The 14,735-nt window shown below is 54.6% G+C and overlaps 2 protein-coding genes across 11 annotated transcripts in view; one reads left to right on the forward strand and one right to left on the reverse strand.

Moving 5' to 3' along the window:
• The window catches only part of LOC111559474, a 191,803-nt gene that overhangs the window by 59,814 nt on the left and 117,254 nt on the right, over positions 1-14,735 (forward strand). The window lies entirely within an intron of this gene.
• Positions 1-14,735, reverse strand: part of LOC123383556 (ral guanine nucleotide dissociation stimulator-like) — a 230,220-nt gene that overhangs the window by 2,836 nt on the left and 212,649 nt on the right. Inside the window, exons 2-8 of one of the 3 annotated variants that reach the window (XM_045051450.1) lie at positions 5,671-5,799; positions 5,198-5,312; positions 4,665-4,772; positions 3,549-3,742; positions 2,890-2,949; positions 1,783-1,949; positions 1,337-1,512 (exon numbers count right to left, since the gene is read on the reverse strand). In XM_045051450.1, the coding sequence (XP_044907385.1) occupies positions 1,337-1,512; positions 1,783-1,949; positions 2,890-2,949; positions 3,549-3,742; positions 4,665-4,772; positions 5,198-5,221 (729 nt within the window). In that variant the 5' untranslated portion in view covers positions 5,222-5,312; positions 5,671-5,799. Of the gene's footprint in view, positions 1-1,336; positions 1,513-1,782; positions 1,950-2,889; positions 2,950-3,548; positions 3,743-4,664; positions 4,773-5,197; positions 5,436-5,670; positions 6,363-14,735 lie in introns of those variants that run through there. The other 2 variants (XM_045051449.1, XM_045051448.1) reach the window with 2 other exon arrangements.

Genomic DNA, 14,735 nt, shown 5'->3' on the forward strand with positions numbered 1-14,735 from the left:
GATGTGTGGCCCCTGAGAATGCAGAAGGGGACAGGACTGTGCCTGTCCACTGTGGTGACATCCCATAGTACAAGACCATAGTCCTGGATGGATGCCCAACCTGTCACACTACTCGTGAACACAAACACAGTCACCTGCTGCACTCAAAGCCAAAGGAGTGTGAAGATGACACCATGTCTTGGGGGCCATTAGTTCTTCAAAGAATATACATTTTTGTTTGCCGTATGTATTTGTTGTTTCCTATTTATTTTTTTGGAAAGAGCAATAAGGGGAATCCTGACCAGGGATGGCTTCAAGCTGTCATTGCAGAGCCTGACTTGGGACTTGATCTCAAGAATCATGAGATCGTGACCGGAGCCAAATTCGACTCGGAAACTCGCCCATTGAGCCACCTTGGTGCCTGTCCTCATTATTTAAATCTTCATTTTACTGAATACATGCCACCTGTAGGAAACCTTCCAGAACTTTATACTTTATTGCCTAATAGATTAGTGTCAATGGCATATTGAAGGTTTCATTTGGGTATTTTCATATTATGCACGTTAGACTAATATCACCATGGCCAGTGGAGGAAAAGGAAAGATTTTCAAGGTATTCGCTCTGGTCCAGACATTTCTCTTCTGGCTTCTGCTCTTGTGTCAGACCTCAGAGGGTCCCCATGCCAGATAATGAAGATATTTCAAGTGGGGGCTTCACCTAATCTTTGTTCTTTGAGGACTATTCCTCTGTCATAAAAAATATTAGTGCCATTGAATATTTAAGCAATTATTAATCAGTCCCCTGCCATGTAGCCAGACACAACAGGCCATGTTGTGTGTTTGCACACACATGGAAATCCCAGAGGAGCTGAAGCAGCAGAAACCGAGATCGCTGGTTGCAGAGACTGGGGTGAGGGAATGAGCTGTGGGTGATTAGTAGTCCACGTGTCTCTGTGATGGAAATGTTCTAGGAGTACATAGTAGTCACGGGTGTAAAATCCTGCGAATGTACGTACTGACACTTGAAGTTGTAATTTCAAAGGATCAGAGTAAATTTTTTGAAACTTAATTTATGTTTTGAGTATAAACCAATAGTATGTAAGGACACTAAATACCTCTATACCCACTACTAAAATGACAAAGAACACAATGACAAGGTGAGGCAATTCATCCTGTGGGGCTGCAGCCGACATGAGCCGCTGTTGGGGAGCTGAGGCTGGTTGCTCAGCTGCAGCAGGTGGTTGCTCCAGCCCTTCCGTGACCCCACCGGCTGGGGCTGGGGGCTGCTCATACTGTGGGGCCACCAAAGGGGCAGGTGGCTCTTCGAGCTCCTGACTGTCAGCCAGAGCTGGGAGTACCTCATGCCCTGGTGGGGTCTGTGCAGTGAGGGTCTCCGATTCTCGTACGCGCTGAGCTCCAGGAGAACTGGTGGCTTCCGGCAGCCTGGGCTGCGAGGTTGCAGTGGGCACCACAGAGATAGCGGGGGCTCGCTCCCGAGGCACGTCTGGAAGGGGCTCTAGAGCTGCTGCCAAAGCTTCAAGAATAGAAAGTGTCATCACCGTGATTGCCATTCCATGGCAGGAAACCTCTCCCGCAGACATTGTCATCTGAGTCAAAGAACACAGCAGGAGGAAATCTCCCAGATGGCAGGCTAATGGAACAGTGATCTGAGACTAGTCCCTACGCCTGGCCCACCTACAGTCTCAGGAAACATGTTCTCTGTGGCATATCCCGTCCCCTCCACACGCCCACATCTCCCACCCAGAGTCCTCCTCGCCCAGAGACTCGGGCTCATTGGGCTCACGGTGTTTCCGCCATGAGTAGAGAAGACGGGCGCGGCGCTGCAGCTCGGAGCCCGGCATGTGGACCCTTACGTACGCCCGCAGCAGCTTCAAGCTGGTGAAGTCTGGAGGGCGGAAAAATTCCTCGGGGTAGTGATCCATCCAGGTGCCCAGGATGGAGGAGATGGCCCTGGGGATACAAAAGTAGCCAGAACAATCACCATGGGGTGTTCCTCCCACTGATGTCTCAGGACAGGCCTGTGGGACCTGGCCTCTATGCCTCCTGCTCCTGGACGTCCAGAGGGTGGTTCTGTACGTTGTCCACCTGTGATTTGGCAGTCCCGCCTACGAGTGACCTGGTCACTGAAGAGGGACCGTCAAGATTCTGTTTGACGGGAACCCCTTAGCCAATGATGTGGTCGTCTCTGTCCTTCTTGGGGAAGCCAGCCAGACTCTTCGCTGTGTCCCGCTGCCTACCTCCCACTGGAATTCAAGTCCGTGCGTGAGTGGAGGGGTGGTGTCGGGGTGAGTCAGTGCCTTCACTGCATACCCTAGCGCTCCACAAAAATCTGCGCAAATACGGGACAAGAGGACTCTGTCTCTTACCTGGGCTTGCTGGGACCCTCCTGATGCCCTCAACGTGACGACCTGTGCCTCTGTGCTGCCTCATGCACTCAGTGCACATGTGGGTGTCCTCCCGCTGACACCGTTCTCCCATCGTGTGGGTGATATGTGCTCCTTGAGCCCTCACTGTGTTTCCTGTACCCTTGCTAAGCACGCACCGTGATTGTTCCCCAAGGTGGTGAGCGTGATGCTCCCCAAAACCGTTATTCTGGGTCCCCTGATGGGGGTCCAGGCAAGGCTGTGAGTGGGAAGGGATGGGGTTGGACTCTGTAAGGGGCTGACGCGGTCCTCTGGCGCCCTCTGCTGCCTCCCTGTGCCCACAGCCCATCGTCGACCAGACAGGACAGAACCCCTTTCCTTGTTTCCAAGAGAAAGCCCTCAGAACTTTGCCCTCTCCCAGGACTCAAACGTGTGGGATGCTGGGTCCTGCAGCCCCTCCCACGCACTGTCTCAGCACTGCCCTCTTGGAGAAGGAAGGCCCTCCAGCCTGAGCTCAGCCTACTCACAGTTTCTCCTGCTCCCGGGGTCCGCCATCCTCCTCAGCCTCCGAATGGAAGCATCCGTATCTGGAGGAGGCCAGAAGGACATCATATGAGCTGTCCTGTGGATGCTACATCTTGTCCTATCCAGAGTCCCTGACTGCTGACTAGAATGGAGCTCTGGAGGGGAGGGTACTGTCCGCTCTGCGCATTGGATCCCAGTCAGCTCCTACAGAAGTGCCTGCACCTAGTGGGGCTTCGTGCGTGTTTGAAGAATGATAGGGCCCCAGTGAGCTCCATCACACATATTGGTGTGGTTCTGGGCGTCCTGCTCATCCTGGGCATCATTGACTGGTTTGAGCCAGGACTCAGACACACAGATAGAGCCTCCAGTCTCCTTTTCCAATGGGAAAACAGCCCAAGTCAACACCTGGCGACAGTGAGGGATGAGGCAGAAACTTGATCATGGGGAAGAGGACAAAGATGACCCAGCAGAGACGCAGCCCTGCCAGCAGACCTTTCCACAGGCCAGGGTGACTTTCCCTGCAGTGCCCCCACTGAGGACCTGGAGTTATTCTACCCCGATCAGAGGAACAAATGGAGACTAAGGACATTTGGTGACTTTCCTTAGACTCAAAGCTTTAAGGGGCTGAATCACACTGGGCTGTGAAGGGCAGGGTGCTCACCTCATAAACAACACTTCCAAGACCTTTTGGGTGGTAGTAAAGGTTGTGTACGTGCCCAAGAAGGTGGAGACATATGTGGGGTCTCTCCCCAGGAAGGCGGGCACGAGGTGTTCCACTCGCTGCTTCAGCAGGCCTGCATCGATGGTCCACCGCACACAGTTCTCATTATCATCCCCGCGTGTGACCTTTGTACCCTGAGGTAGAACACAGGAGGGACATAGAATCAGACACAGCACTATGGCCAACAGGAGGTTTGGAGTCCAGAATGCAGACCAAACCCCCAGACGCCAGTGACTTGTGGAAAGCCTGAGACGTGGTTGCCCAGAGTGGGAAAAGGATCTTGGCATTCACACGAGAATTTGAGGTGGGAAATGACTGAACACATTAGGATCTCAGCTCAGATTGTTAGATGAGTATGGACAGCAGCTCCCTGCATTAACAGCAGTGTCCCTGTGATTTCTAACCGCACAGTCCATTCTGGGGATCCCAGGACAGGGACTTTACCTGGCAAAGGTTGGATCAGGATAATAGAACATGTAGGATGTTCAGTGCAGCACTGTGACATGGCAAGAGAAGGGAATCCTGTCACAGTCCCACATTTGTGAAGGGCTGAATGGGTGAGGTGAGTGGTCTCATTTCCAGAATGTTGTCTAGGTGTTAAGGCCCTTGCTCCTGACTGGAGGGGCCCCAGGGGCGTGTTGCTTGGCCACCAAAGTGCAGAGCAGTAGACATAATGCAATGAGCCCCATGTCCTTTGGGTAAAATATCTCCCTGCTCCTCATGAACGTGTGTCAGACGTGGAGAAGGTGGGGAAGGATGGTCGGGCGAAACGGGACACCTGGGAACGTTCGTCGGGGAAACGTGTACAACAATGCCAATATATTCTAGACAGAATGGGACGTGAAATGGTCTCACGCCTCCTTTCTGATCTTCCTCCAAATAAGTGGAGAGTGACGTTGCGTCTGGCCGTGGCAGGGGCTGGGCCCTGAGGGCATGTTTGAGGAGCAGATGGGGTTCCAGGTTCATCTGGGACCAGGAGTCTGTGAGAGCTACCAGGGGAGCAGCAGTGTGTTTTCTGGGCCCTGGGTGTTGGGTTTCCCTGGTACCTGCACTCACCCTGAGCCAGCGTGGCTTCGTGCTGATGGCATGGGGCTTCCTCCTTTCCTTCAGGGAAGTAGAGCAGGGGCTCTCATTCAGGTTCTCCTCCATCTGTGGCATGTGGCTCTGTCAAGACAGTGCCCAGCAGGCTGCAGGCAGGCAGGCAGGCAGGCAGGAGTCCTCAAAGCCGTGTCTGCTTGCTTTCGCTTGTCCTCGGACCCATATGAATTCATTCCAGATATGACACCACAGTGTGCACTCACCTCCCCCACGGAGGAGAAGCAAGGTGGCTTGAGGGCCTTGGATTCAACCTGTTACAGGTTAGAGGCACCTCAGAGATCCCTTTTCCCTCCTTCCCAGCATGACATGTGCATGGCCATGATGGGTCCACCAGGTGGTCCACTGCCATCGAACCTGCTCCGGTCCCGGGGAGGACCGGCCCCCATGTCCCCCTTTCCCCGAAACTGAACATGAGGGGATGGGGGTGCCCAGGGAAGGCTCCGAGCTGTGACCTGACCTGACCTGGCCTGCTCTAGGCTGCTCTGTGTTACCTTATGTGACCTCCTGGAAAACATCCTGAGGCATCGCCAGCGTGGGTTAAGGAAACCTCTCCAACATCTGAGTAATCCTGCGCACTGGGGTTTCTGGCATCCAGAGCCCCGGTACCTGGGAAAACAACAAGAGAACATCCTAAAGTCTCTGTGTCTGGAGGCAAGTGAGCCTGGTATGGGACCTTCCTAGAACATGGGTGCCAGGTTACAGGAGTTCCAAGCTTTCCTGGGGCCTATTGTGAGCAAAGTGATGTCACTGCCTAGGATCCACCTCCTGAGTCCCCCTCTGGGATAACACCTTTGCCAATAGTCCTCTCTTTGCTGACTGCTCACCCCCATTCTCCATGAAATGTCACATCGGTACACAGTTCCACCAATGCACCCCTCTCCACAGTCCCCTGAGAAGCTCTGGGGGCAGCCAGGGTCCCAGCTGTGAGACCTATCTGGGTTGAGACAGAACTCTTCTTTCTTACCTCTTTCTGGTCCCGGATTCGCGACTGTGCTTCTCAGGGATGGTCCGTGTCTTTTCCGCCCAATGGAGATCATTCTAGCATGTCCTCAGGATGTCCTCAGGATGTCCTCAGGCATATGTGGGATGATACCTGTGAAATTGGAGCAGCGGTGTCACCTGTTGGAAGTTTATCCAACCACATTGACTTCAACTTCTCACCTCCTCTGATTCTGCTGCTCCTCTGATCCCAGCCCACAGTCCTCCCGGGTGTGCGTAGGTGCGTGAGTGTGTGTGTGTATGTGTGTTTACCAGTGCTTGTTTTCTGGGGTCCCAGAAGGTCACATCCCCACCTAGGGAAGGATGGCCCAACATTTCCTAGGAGCTTAGGTTCTCTACTTTCTAAAGCAATGCCTACAGAAGGGATTGGAGTTGGGGCCTAGGAGGACAGAACTCTCTTTTACGTAGACTTTGTCAGTAGTGTGCCACGAGCCATTCCCTGCCTTTCCACTGGGTACATACAATGGGGACAGGGTGGCACTCAGTGGGTTGCCCTGGCCTGGGGGTCCTCCTCAGGGAAGAACGTGCTGGGATGTCTTCTGTGACGCTCCTCTTCAGCCTCACCCCCACGCCACCTCCATGTCTGCACCCAGTGACAGTAACACACCCTTTTCCAGACCCCCTCCAAAATCCTGGGTCAAATCCAGGACCCCATTTTGAGGACATGAAGTTGGGGTCATGCCCGGTTCTGACTTTCTACCCGTCTGTGATTCTGGCCAAGGCACTGACCCTGGTAGGGTCTTCACTTTCTCTTCCTCTCAGTGGCTCCCTGGGATGCCCACATCCTGTCAACACATCCTTGTGGGATTTCCTTCCTGGAGTGTGGTATGGACGTAGTGTTTGATTTCTGTTGCAAAGAAGATGGCACCATGACCCCAGACCAAACAAGTTTAGGTGATAAAATGTGCATGTCACGGCCACGTGCTCACTGTCACTCTCTGTGTTGTCTCTCAGCTCCTCACAGTAGGGACCAACCCTCATGTCGAGTCGTGACATGGACAGGTACACACAGCCTAGCCCTGAGAGACAACAACAGACAGGGAAGAACTATGGCACTCGATGTTGACTGAATCCTGCCACCACCCTGAAGTGGGCTCAGGGGTTAGTGAAGCAGGTTCTGTCTGAGTGATGGCAGCATCCCCAACCTCCTGAGAGGCTCTGGCAGGAGCCCTCAGCTGAGCCCTGCTGAATTCCTAGTCCCCTGGGCCTGTGAGGGGGGAAGTTTATGGGGAAGCCACTAAGGGTGGGGGCATATTGTCCCCCGGCACTAGAGCAGAGTAGTGACAACGTCCTCCTGCCCCAGGCCCTGGCCCTCCTCACCCTCCCTCTCTGCTATCCTCCCTAGCTCTTTCCGGTCTTCCTGGTGTCCTTTCACACGTCCCCTGTGAAACAACGACCCCTGCCTCCGAGTGTCCGCCGCACTGTGCCTTCTGTCAGGCTCCATACCCTCGGACTAGTGCAGGGCTGACTCGTTCTTGCACTGCGGCAGGAAATAGTAACGTTTCCTCAGCACAGCCTTGTCAGACCCTCCCCTGGTGGAGCTCAGGACCCAGTTGTCGCACCTTGAAGTTTTCTATGGAGTCCTTGCTCATGTCATTCCCATTTTTGTTTCCTGTTCTTTCCATCTTCCTGGCTAGTCCTTGAACTCCTAGAGGGAAGATGTGGCTGCCTTACCAGCACTGGCACTATGTGAATGCTCAGATGCTCATTCCCGGGGACTGACTGAGGAGGTAAAGGGATCCCACCCACCAATTAGCAGCTCAGTCATTGTAGCCTAATTTACCTGGGTCATTTTCCAATACTTATTTTCTCGTATATCTGTTGAGTCCACTCTAGTCGTAATTTGGGGTGTGAAATCACACTCCAAGATCAAGAGTCTCATGCCCTACTGACTGAAACAGCCAATTTTCATCGAACTAGACTGATCTCTAAGTGATCTTGTGGGTTAACATTTCGTACGTGTATTAGGTTATGCTGAATTACCAGAGAACGCGCCACATTTCAAAAAGCATGTCCCCATAGATTTCCTCACATGACAGAGCTGGGTGTGTGTTTAGATTGGAGACTAAAGTCCTTCATGTGGTCATTGAGGACCCCAGAGTTCCTCCATTTTGTCCCTTCTCCCTCCCGAGGATATCAGGTACTTGCACAACCAGCAGCACAAGGGGCGATAAAGGGGAAAGAGAACAAGGAAATGCACATGGGAGCATGTTATCAGCCTGGTCTAGAGTGCCTAAAATATCCACCTTTTCACTCATTCCTTGCTTTAAAGGCAAGGATTTTTAAGTAGTGGTCTGTGAGAACCTATGTCCCACAAACCATAGAAAATGCATCCCTAGATATGCACCAGAAAACATACGAAGGTAATTCCTGAGCTGAAGGAAAATATTCTTCCTCCGGGACACATTGTATGAAGGAAATAAGAAGAGTAAACATCTATGTGTGTGTGTGTGTGCGATCTCTACGTATTAATGAATATGACGTTGTATCGCTATCCCTGAATATCTTTAAGAAGTGAAGGATCATTGACTTTTAAATAGAAGAATTAGGAAAACAACAAGTAAAAAATTGCAATTAGTGAGCTTACAGACATATACTATTAAGATGTATGAGAGTATCGGGGCGCCAGGGTGGCTCCGTGGGTTGAGCGTCCGCCTTCGTCTCAGAACATGATCTCACGGTTCGTGGGTTCGAGCCCCGCATCAGGCTCTGTGCTGACAGGCTGTTTCCGATACTGTGTGTCCCTCACTCTCTGCCCCTCCCCCACTCACGCTTTGTCTCCCTCTGTCTCAAAAATAAATAACCATTCAAAAACATTTAAACAAATTCCATTAAGATCTAGGCCAATAGGAAGTAAACGACTGGAGGTTGAGAAGTCAATGAAGTGCCTCCTACGATGGATTGTTTTCAAGTACGAAAACGCTCATAATATGACCACATGACTGCAAGTATAATGTGAATATTGAAACTGCAGCCCAGTTAGCCAGTTAAATGGAAAGAATTCCATATATCTGTGTTCACTTACACTTCGCCGTCCAGAGCAGGGTCTGGTACACCTTGCACGTTCAGTCGATGCTTGTTGCACAATCGCATGGGTGATGGCCTCTCTCTCTCTCTCTCTCTCTCTCTCTCTCTCTCACTCACTCACCAAAAGAAAGAAACTTTGAAAAGCAATTGAAACCCAAGAAAAGAAAAATGGCACGGAGGAGTTGGGATCTGAGGCACACTGTGAAGAAAACATGGGGGTTGGGAGGTAGTGGAGGTGGACAGGCGGTTCCACAGAGTTGAAGGACGTGCTACAGTCAGCGGTGGCAGGGTGGACTTGAGGGTGGGCCGCTGGTGGTGCAGTCCAGGTAGGGCCATGGGAAGGGCATGCAGAGCTGAGAAGCACCGGCCTTTCCAGGAGAAGGGAGGTGGAAGGAGTCTCGTGTGCCCAGTGTGTCTCCCTGTCCCTTAGGGCTGCCCTTGCGGTCACGGGTTACGAGCGAGGAGGGTGCACAGCTACAGATAGATGTCCACGGTTGGCGGCAACGTGAGGCAGAGTGAAGAACAAACACAGAGGCCTAGGATGAAAGAGGGAGCACTGGGTTCACGTTGAGCCACCTCCCTGGGAAACCAGCTTTGCAGAAGCCTCCTGGGTTTCTTGAGGGGAGAAAGGGAGTAGTCCACCTTTGGAGGAGACACCTGCCAGTCCCTGTCCCACTGACCTGGTCTCTGGAGCCCTCTGCCTGGCTCCTGGGTGTCAGGCTGGCGGGTAGGCGGTCAGAGCATCTGGTGGGTGCAGCGAGGTGCAGTGGTGCAGACCCTTTCACCCAGGAGCTGTGCCCCCTGAGGGGGGCGGGGGTGGGGGGATGGGGGGATGGGGCGGCCTGGTTGCGGGACCAAGCAGGTGTGCGGGAGGGCGCGCACAAGTGTGCACATGCGCTTGGGCCAGGGGCGGAGCCCGTTGAGGGGCACAGGTGAGGCTGAAGTGGTGTTCTGTGTCCTGGCTCCCAGCCTGTCTGCCGCCCCGGGCCCCCAAGTGTCTGGGCCAGTCAGGGCCTGAAGCCCCGCACCCCCCCTCCCCCGACCGGGGACATGCTGCTGCCTGTCGCCTGTGACCCGGTAACCTTGGCGGTTGCCCTAGGGGAGCCCTAGCACTAATGGTAGTGCTCGCGCCCCCCACGCGATTAAGACTGGGAGCCATGAGCCTCCAGCCTAGGAGGGTGGTGGCCCTGCTGCTCCTGCTGCTCCTGGACCAGAGGCCAGGGCGCGCGACACGCTCCCGGGTCGCCTTGGTTTTGGTTGCTCTGCTGGAGTGCCAGCCCTTGCAGGGACAGAGCGCGATGCGATGCCCCCCGGCGCCCCCGAAAGACCATCTGGGAGAAGCCTAAAGGTGGAGCAGCTGAGACCCACAGCCTCCCTCCAGGACCTGCCTCAGTCGCGGTGCTGCCAAGGTAGGGATCCTAGTGACAAGGTCCCACGTGGCCTTCCACCCTGCCCCTCTCTGTCTTCCCCTTCCATGACCACGCCCCCTCACTCGTGCTCCGGGTTCTTCTTGGGCTCCTTTGCGGCTGCGGTCTGGAGGACTCAGGAGTGAGCATTCTGGGTTGGACCCGGGTTCCCTGGAGGAGGAGGGCCCAGATACATTAGGGGGTTAGGCTCCGGCGGTGGGGCGTGCCTCAGGTCGGGGGGGGGGGCGACCTGAGTGCCCATGGAGGTCTGACTGGCTTGGTGGTTGGAGGGTGGAGGTGGGAAGGAACGAACGAAAGAACGAACAAACGATGGAAGGAAAGCGTGGACCTGCGGTTGTGGGAAAATATCAAGGCAGGGCCAGGGAAGTCGCATCCATGAGCAGGAGGAATCATTCCTGCCTGGGAAAATGAAGTACAAGGGACCTGAGATTCCAGAGAAACATTCCAGGGAGAGTCGGGGTGGTGGGCCTGAGTCGCTGGAGGCCAGCAGGGGACGGTGTTGAAGGGATTGAGAGTGGAAGCAGCAGGTGAACACAGGCCTCCTGCCTCCCACCTCCACACCTGCTGCCCTGCCCCGCCGCACCCCGCCCCGCCCCTGGTGGCAGAGTTGCACGCTCTGATGGGGAGGGGGAGATCTCACCCCACTTGTGGCTAAAGGGGATCCTCTATCATGGGAATCAATGGGACTACAGGATAGGGGTCTGGATTAGGGCAAGTGCAACTCCCTGTTGAGCTCTTCATTTCTGAAGGCAATTTGCATTCAATCAATGAACTCTGAGCAAATGGGCCAGGAATAAGTGGCGCTTCTTTCTTTGAGAGGGTGGTCCAGACTCTTTCCTCCTTGGAGATGTGTGCTGAAGAGAACTGGGTGTTGTGGATGGAGTCCAAAGTCATCTCTTTGGGACATGTCGGGTGGGAACGTCTTCTTCGCACTCTTGCGAGAAAGGTGGATGGAAAAGCTCCTTGTCAAAGGCAGACTGGTGGGTTTTGTTGTTCCTATCCGTGGGGCGTGGTGCTTCCCGTTTGCGTGGAGCGCCTCCTGTCTTGCATTCATTCCGTGTTTCAAGAGTTTCAGCCCTTGGCAATCACATCTCCTCCGGGACTCCCCAGGCAGCACGAGGGAGAAGTGACTCGGAGCCCACCGGTTCCCTAGAAACCAGGGCGTGTGTACTGGAGCAGGCAGTGCTCCTCTCTCAGCCTCCTTTGGAAATGAGGTCTTGAGCACAGGATCTTTCATTGCATGGGTTGTACCTCTCCCCGGTTGTTGGGGAGATGTGTGTGCGTGAGTGTGGTGCTGTGGCCCGTGTGGAGTCCGGACCGCGTCAGGGACCCAGTTCTTTGCAAGGAATGCGTTTTGTTGCATGGGAATATCTCAGTTCACTAGAGAGTTCCAATCCTGTCTCCAAGGCTGAAACCATCCTGAAGGCAGCACCTTGACCTCACTGAAAGCAAAGGCCTAAGAGCAGAGGCTTTCCCACACTTCCATGTCGAGCTGACTGGTGCTTTATGTTTTCAGGAAGATGGTGTGGTGTAGGCCACGTGGAGCAGCTCTAGCTCTTAAGCGTCTCTTTGGTCCCTGAGGGGTGACTTGTGTCTCTCCGGAATGAAGGAGATTATGGTGACCTTGAGTATCATTACCTTCATGATTACCGTGATTATTCTGCCTGAGTCATCGCATGGATATTGATCCGTGAGCTCGCCATGTGAGAGGTTTCCTTGGTAAAGTAGTCGCCGTGCGTGTCCTCGAAACTTGGTTGTGGTCCGAACACCTTTGATGCTTTGCAAGTCCTGAAGCGGCTCCACGGGTGTGCAGTCCCTGTTGCCATATAGGTGAGGAGGCAGAGTCTGTTGACCTGAAGCCCGTCCAAGTATCCAGGGAGATGTGCGAGGGCCTCTCCCTGAGGCACTGGGTTCCTAGCCGGCACCACCCAGAATCAGGCAGGGAGGTTTTCTTGATGCCAGCGGGAAGTCCTGAGGAGGGAGGGGTAGCCGGACACCGTCGGGGGAAGGAAGGGATCCCTCCCCTGCCTCACCAGCCCCAGCACTTGCCTAGGTGCTGGCCACGAGGGAGGGGACTGCCTATGCGTGTTTGTTTTCTCGTTGTTCTTATCCCACCTTGCTAGAGCGCTTAGGCTGTTGCAGGCACTGTTCTGAGCACTTGAGAGATCTATGCTGACGACACAGAGTACCTCGGCAAGGACTCTGGTCCCCGTTCGTATTTCCAAGGGAAGATGTGAAAGAATGTGTGCCGGGGGTCACTGCTGTGAAGCGGGAGGACTCGAGGCATGAAGCCAGGCAGTCGGGCTCCACATGAGCGTGCTGCACCGCTGGCTTTCCCACTGCTGCCTGTCGAGAGGCAGGGAAAGCATTTGCACCTAGCGTGCGTGTCCTGCGAGCAGAGGTGGGCTTGGAGACGTGCGTGTGCCCTCAAACGGGGAATCCAGCAAAATAGGCTCTGGGGCCTGAGTCACGCTCTCTGCGGGGAACCCTATCATTTCACATCCAGCCTGAGACACTTTGGAGAGTGACACGCGGGGTTCTCGGTGAGGGTGACGGCACAGTGGGGGTCATGGGTCAGCAAGACCTTCCTAGGACCCCCGCCCCCGCTCTCCCCCCCCACTCTGTTCTGTGCTCCCCCTGAAACCCAGTCAGGGCTGGAAGGAGGAACAGGCTGTGGATGGCACCATCCCTTCCGCAGGGAGGCTTCTTGGGAGCTGGTGACTGAGGTGACCTTTGCGAGTTCCCCTCTGAATTGCAGGAGAAGCGGCCAAGGGCCCTCATTTCATGCGGTCCACACTCCACGTGGCCCTGTGTGCCAGTTGCCAGCGTCGCAGGTGCCCAGGTGGTGAACGTGGTCCCCGATTAGGGGAACCCCAAGGCCGTGTCTGCGTCCTCAAATGCTAACGTTCTCTGCTTGTGTCCTGCGCCCTGGCTGGTCCGAGACCCTGAGCACAGGGCCTGCAGGAAGGGTGAAGGGTGCGAAGCTGTCTCCTGGTAGGCAGCTGCGGTGAGGTCGTGCCCGGTGGCCTGCGCTCAGCTGCAGGGCACCTTGGAACCCAAAGCCACGATGTTTCCAATGGGACAAAGTGCGCTGCAAGGGGAACCTGGGGAGTCATCAGGCCCTAAGGGTAGGCAGGCATGACCTTTATCCGTGGTCCTTTTGATCAGAGTGCCCGCTTTGCTTCATAACGTCAGGGCAGCCTCTTTGGAAGACAGAGGGCAGGTTGTGGACAGTTGTAGAGCATCCTTCCTGGTGGTGTGTGTCGTAAGGGCTCTGACCTTGCGGAAATGGGCGGGGATGGATGGGGTGGACTCGTGAATGGAACCTTCCCCGGGCGCCTGGGTGGTTCAGTGGGTTGAGCTTCCGACTTGGGCTCAGGTCCCGCCCTCGCGGTTCCTGAGTTGCAGCCCCGCGCTGGGCTCTGTGCCCACAGCTCAGGCCCTGGGGCCTGTTTTCAGATTCTGTGTGTGTCTCTCTCTGCTTCTCTGCCCCTCCCCCACTGGCGGTCCCTGGCTTGCCGGCTTGCTCTCTGGCTCCCTGTGTCTCCAGAGTGAAGAAACATGAACAAATAGGAAATAGAACGTTCCCCAGGGTAGGTGCTGGCCACGGGCGCAGCCATTCATTCGCTGTAGTCATGAACTCGACGGTGTTCCTTTAGTGTTATCATTTGAGGTTCTTTGTTTCTTTCATTCATTCTGAGAGACGGAGAGAGAGTGGACGCATGCACGTGTGCCTGGGAGCAGGGATAGGGCAGACAGGGAGGGAGAGAGAGAGGAGGGCCAGCGGGCTCCGCATCGTTGGCGCCCATCTTGAGGTGGGGCTCCTTGTGGAGGCTCAGCCTCACAAACTGTGAGATCGTGACGTGAGCCGAGATCCAGAGCCACACGCTTTTGTTTCTTTTTTAATGTTCACGTCTGAGAGAAAGCGAGAGAGACAGAGCACAAGCGAGGGAGGGGCAGGGAGAGAGAGAGGAAACCCGGAAGGGAATCAGGTTCCAGGCTCTGAGCTGTCAGCACGGAGCACTAGGCGCGACTCAGCTCAGGAACCCTGAGAGTCTGACGTGACCCGAAGTCGGACCGTTACCCAGCTGAGTCATCCAGGCGGCCCACAGAGTTTGCAGTGTGTATTTTCAAAAGAAAAAACAGCTACGTTTATATATAGATCTATCTACCTGTGTGTCTGTATGGATACCTGTGTACATACACATACGTGTCTACGTATACGTACACACATTCGTGTATGTGTATATATATGTATGTGCATACACACTCGCGCGCACACACACGCAGACACGCACACAGAAACACATACACACACACACACACAGACACACACAGACACACACACACACACACACACACACACACACACACACTATGTAAACTGAGCCAAACGGTCTTCTCAGTGGAGATGCAGAGCCAGGAGGGAGGCATCAGCACAACGTTCAAAATGAAAGGGAAACGTCATTCTTGTACGTATCAGTATGTGCCATGACAGGGAGACACACGTGAGGGTTCTGGTAGGACGGGAAGCTGCTCCCACGGAGAATGCAGGCAAATGGTCCCTATGGAGCCA

Source organism: Felis catus (genome assembly GCF_018350175.1).
Source record: "Felis catus isolate Fca126 chromosome A2 unlocalized genomic scaffold, F.catus_Fca126_mat1.0 chrA2_random_Un_scaffold_38, whole genome shotgun sequence".
Classification (NCBI taxonomy): domain Eukaryota; kingdom Metazoa; phylum Chordata; class Mammalia; order Carnivora; family Felidae; genus Felis; species Felis catus.